At 41.9% G+C, this 5,656-nt stretch overlaps 1 protein-coding gene across 1 annotated transcript; it reads left to right on the top strand.

Annotated features, from left to right (window-relative positions):
• The first annotated feature begins 4,493 nt into the window (after positions 1–4,493).
• On the top strand, positions 4,494–5,489 carry LOC123788097 (olfactory receptor 1N2). Its single transcript, XM_045791184.2, has one exon. It carries the CDS (start codon positions 4,536–4,538, stop codon positions 5,487–5,489), a length of 954 nt encoding a protein of 317 aa, XP_045647140.2. The 5' UTR covers positions 4,494–4,535.
• The last annotated feature ends 167 nt before the right edge of the window (positions 5,490–5,656 follow it).

Here is a 5,656-nt window from a genome sequence, read left to right as displayed (position 1 = left end):
GGGTCTCTGCTCCTCTGGACCCTGTTTCTGCTGGTCAGCAGGTATAATCATATCTGCCATGGATGTTGGGCTGTATCCATGTCTTTACAGTTGCAGCCATCAACCACTGAGACTATTATGATTCAGTAATTGGCTCCAGGTCAACCAAGTTCCTGGGTTCCAATTTTCACATATCTACCTCTCTCTTCTCTTCTCCAGGAAACCACATCTTTTTTATTACCCCAAGTGCTGTTGAAACCTCTGTTTTCCACAAAAATTTGTGGAACTAATTCATATCTATTCAATGACTTTGATTCCCTCAGTATCCCTCCTACTTTAATGAACTTTTGTACTCAGTTTTGCAAGCCTTTTGAAAGTCATTACAATAATTTAGGAAGAGAAAGAGAGACAGAGATACAGATATTGAGAGTTTCCTAAATTTGAAACTCCCACCAAAGCAAAGACTGTGTCTGGCCTGTCAGTTTATACAGGAATCATGCCTCTTCCTTCTTATCTATCACTGACAGCAGGGTATTCTGGGCTCTGTAGTGAACACAAGCCCAACTCTTAGCCCTGATTAGCTACGTGACTTAAAAGTTCAACACACAACTGAACCTATGAACAGACCAGTGTGGAAGGGCTGGAGTTTTCTCTGGGTCCTTACCCTGGTCATCTGGTGTTTGTCCTTCACAGGCAGTCACTCCCCTTCTGCCCTCTCTTAGCTTCAATTCCCCTTAGAGACCCCTTGATTTCTACCATCCCTACCACTCTGAAGTCTGTCTGCTTCCCAGGGAAAGATTTATTGTAGGTACTTAGAATTATTATCAGTATCTTTTGAAGAGAGACTTAAAGCCCATATATGAATGTTGAAGGCAGCTATAACTAGGAGCGTCCAGAACCACAGAGAGGCTCTGGGATGTAGAGTCATCTAGTGCTACAGGCAAGGACTTGATTCTGTTTACTTTTGTTTTCATTCTTTATTCTCTATTACTCTCTCAGGGATTTTAGTCCCTGCTGTATTTTCTATATTAATATTTTCCCACTTACTATTTTTTATCATTTCCAGAGATATTACTCAGCAGGTCTCACATAGAGCCTGTGAACCTGAATTTTAATTAGCACCTCCCCCCAGAGAAAATTAACATGGTCTTATGTGAGAAGCTGAATGTTTGAAAATTTCTGGTCATTCCTTATCTCCATGTTTGTATTTCTAGGACTCGCGCCCTAAAGTAATAGTATATCAAATTATCAAACTCCATGTCACAGACACTTGTTGATTACAGCATTGTAATAGTGAAAAATTAGAAACAAGCTAAATGCCCATCAATAGGAGAATAGATAAATGATGGTTCAATTTTTCCATAGAAATAAATAATATGTGATCATTATAAATACTGAGGCATATCTCTGTCACTGCCCTGAGAAGCCATTATGAATAAAGAGCAAGGTGCAAAATAAAATACTTAAGAATAAACCTGGGTGCTATATGCAACTAATGAATCATTGAACACTACATCAAAAACTAAAGATGTACTGTATCGTGGCTAACTGAACATAACCAAAAAAACAAACACCTATTTTTTAAGAAGAATAAATCTATTAATTAATGATGATAAAATACTTAATAATAAATCTGTATTGTAAATGTGTGTATATAATGATTAAGCGATATTATATATTCAGTAAAGAAATCTCCCACTGAAAATGGTTAATTCTAGGAGATGACATGGAATAGGAAAGGAGATGATGCTGCTTTTTAGCTTCTACATATCCGGAATATTTGAATTTGTTAAAACGGGACATATAAGTCAAGCAGAGAAAGACAATTACCATATGGTTTCACTCATTTGTGGAATATAAGAAATAGGAAGATCAGTAGGAGAAAGAAGGGAAAAATGAAGGGGGGGAACAGAAAGGTGAATGAGCCACGAGAGACTATGGACTCTGGGAAACAAACTGAGGGCTTCAGAGAGGATGGTGGTGGGTGAATGGGATAGGCTGGTGATGGGTAGTAAGGAGGGCACGTATTGCATGGTGCACTGGGTGTTATATGCAAGTAATGAATCATGGAACTTTACATCAAAAACTAGGGATGTACTGTATGGTGACTAACATATTACAAAGTAAAATAAAATGAAATAAAATAAAAAAATTTTTAAAAAGTAAATTTTTTTAAATTAAAATTTTTTTGTATGTCATTAGTTACCATGGTTAAAAATCAGATGAAACGAATACTCACTCTCACTAGTAACCAAAGACATGCAAGTTACAATAATAACAATATTCTTTTCTACATATGAAACTGTTAGTGATTAAAACCAGCAATGATACTAGGACAAAGTGTGGTGGTTAAAAGCATGGACTCTAGGGTCATGCAGATCTAGGATGGAATTCTATCCCCTCCATTTAGTAGTTGTATGATCTTGGTCAAGACATTATCCTCTCTGGACCTCAGTTTCCTCACCTCTAAAATGGGGATAAGAATAGTTTCTGTATCCTATGTTTGCTGTGAGTATTACTTGAGACTGTGTAATGGAAGTGTTCAATAATATTAATAATAGGATTAATTCAATAGTATTCATAAAAATACAGGAGATGTAACATTTTTAGCAATTGCTATGTATTAGACATTATGGCTGGTGTGCCCTATATAGGCTGCTTCATTTCACTGACAGTTTAGGACTTAAGGGGGTTGCTTCATATTAGGATTACTCTGTTTAGGAAAAAAAAAACAGCAGAAATAGTCATGTTATAATTTATACTCCTGACTCTCCCTCAATCCAGTTCTACCTAGGGTATGGAACAGGCATTCAACTGTCTAGGGCATAGGCATGAGCTTCCAAGAGGCCTGCCGGTCAGGCTAAAGTGCACTGTATCCCAGAAAGAGGCCTCAGAATCACTCTCCTGAGATCCACATCTGAGCTTAACTCCCGGGAAAGAGATGCCCTCAGTTCCCCCAAGACCTAGCCAGAGTTGGCTGGAGGACAGGCTCCACAATGACACTGAGGTTGGCTCTAATGAGCACTTTGGGAAATGGTGTTCCAGGAGCCTTTAAAACCCCAAGAAAGACTCTTGTCTTTTCAGGCCTAGGGAAGCTGAAAATGAATCATACACTCCATGTTCCTAGTGAACCCTGGACTCAATAGACCCCAACTTTACTGACTGAGTCTGAAAGGTCCCAGGCACTTCCTCATTGTGAATTATCCATCTAGGAGAGAGAAATGGAAAATCTGAAGATGCCCGACACTGACTCATGCTCTCACAGGTGAGAATCTGGAAGGGGCAACACACACTCACACACACATACACACACACACACCCCTCTCCTTTCCCAGTCCAACAGCTAAGCAAGTTTCTTGGGTAGATATGAGCTGAGTCTCTGCCTAGGATCAGAAGCCTCTCTATGAACCAAAGAACAAATACAGAATTAAATATTCACAGGAGGTTCTAAGGTCACAGTTTCTACAAGGCCAGTATGAAACGCCCTCCCATACCAGCTCTCTCCAAATCCTAGGGCAGCAGAAGAACAGAGTGGCTACTTTCAAGCCCAGGGAACCAGAGCCTGGTTCCTTTCATCTTCTTCCCCTGAGGAAATACTGGAGAGATGTGGTACAATTGTAGGGGTTAAGGCACAGGCTTTGGAGTCAGGCACACCTGCATTTGAATCTCATTTACTAGTTATCTGAGGACATCAAATATGTCTGATGCTCAGTTTCACCATTTGCAAAGTTGTCGAGGATACCTACTTCATAGCCTTGTGAAGAATAAAACAATGCCATGAAGGTGTCTGGTGTTTAACCAGTCTCCACGAATTGGGGCTGATCATAACAAGAGGCCAGGAGAACTGAAATATCAGCTCCTAGAGTGAATACAGGTACAGAGGAGCAGAAGGGGAAGAAGACAAAGGAGAGAGAATGATGGAGGGGAAGGGGTGGTCCCCTCCCTGTTTATGGAGGGGAGGGCCTAGTGATGGATGGGGAGGATGGCATATCACAGACACTCACTGCCCCCAGCCTATATATCCTGTGCCACCAATTAAGGAAGGGCACAGGGATAGAAGCCGGGTAGTGTGGTCAATTTCTAAGGATTGGGGAGGCAAGTAGAGAGGAGGATATTGTGTGTGTGTGTGTGTGTGTGTGTGTGTGTGTGTGTGTGTGTATGCGTTGCGGGAGAGGCAGCAATGGAGATCATCCATTTTCTTTCCATTTGGTAAACAAATGACTTCTCCAATCTTGCCTTCAAGGATATGCTCAATTCTTACCTCCTCCAATAGCTTACACTGACTTCTCCAGTCCAACTGATCTCTTCCCTGGACCCTATTATAACACGAAAAGCACAATTTGCATTTGTATGACTATCATGTTGCCTTTCTATGTACCAGGGGTGTTTTCTTTCATCCCCATTGAGATCCAAGATTCTCACTGGCAAGGTCCATTTATTCCCCTTTTTTTCCCAATATAGTCTGGCTACACAGATACATATCTGTGATTGATCTAATAATTAAATACTAACACATGGAAGGGTTTTATCTGAACAGATAACAAGAACTATGAGGGATGGGGAAAGCAAGCAGAGTGAACCAAACCGCTGTTTCAGACTTCTTCCTTCTAGGACTCTCTGACAAGCCAGAGGAGCAACCTCTCCTATTTGGTGTCTTCCTGGGCATGTACCTGGTCACCATGACAGGGAACCTGCTCATCATCCTGGCCATCAGCTCTGACCCACACCTTCATACTCCCATGTACTTCTTCCTGGCCAACCTATCATTAACTGATGCCTGCTTCACTTCTGCTTCAATCCCCAAAATGCTGGCCAACATTCATACCCAGAGTCAGACCATCTCCTATTCGGGGTGCCTTACACAGCTGTATTTTCTCCTTATGTTTGGTGGCCTTGACAACTGCCTGCTGGCTGTGATGGCATATGACCGCTATGTGGCCATCTGCCAGCCACTTCATTACAGCACAGCTATGAGTCCCCAGTTCTGTGTACTAATGCTGGCCATGTGCTGGGTGCTAACCAACTGCCCTGCATTGATGCACACACTGCTGCTGACCTGTGTGGACTTCTGTGCCCACAAGGCCATCCCTCACTTTTACTGTGATCCCAGTGCTCTACTGAAGCTTGCCTGCTCAGATACCCGCATTAATGAGCTGATGATTATCACCATGGGCCTAATGTTCCTCACTGCTCCCCTCATGCTGATTGTCCTCTCCTATGTCCGCATTTCCTGGGCTGTGTTTGGCATCTCATCTCCTGGAGGGAGGTGGAAAGCCTTCTCTACCTGTGGTTCCCACCTCACAGTGATGCTGCTCTTCTATGGGTCTCTGATGGGTGTTTATTTACTTCCTCCATCAACTCATTCTGCAGAGAGAGAAAGTAGGGCTGCCATTCTCTACATGGTGATTATCCCCATGCTAAACCCATTCATCTATAGCTTGAGGAACAGAGACATGAAAGAGGCCTTGGGTAAACTATTTGGTAATGGAAAAATGTTCTTCTTACCATGAGAGTGATGCCTGATCCTGGTATCCCGATCGACTGCTGCCCTCATCAATTCAGTGATTCCACCACTCTGATTTTTAAAGGAAGATTATCATATAACTCCATGTTAGGGGTGTAACAAAAAGGGTATTTCCACTCCTTTACTTGGCTCTAGAATGATATGTTCTGTCTC

Source organism: Ursus americanus, chromosome 18, assembly GCF_024610735.1.
Source record: "Ursus americanus isolate L20-20 chromosome 18, mUrsAme1.1.p, whole genome shotgun sequence".
In the NCBI taxonomy this organism is placed as follows: Eukaryota; Metazoa; Chordata; class Mammalia; order Carnivora; family Ursidae; genus Ursus; species Ursus americanus.
The sequence above is the reverse complement of the archived record's forward strand: the minus strand, read 5'-3'. Positions and strand labels throughout refer to the sequence as shown.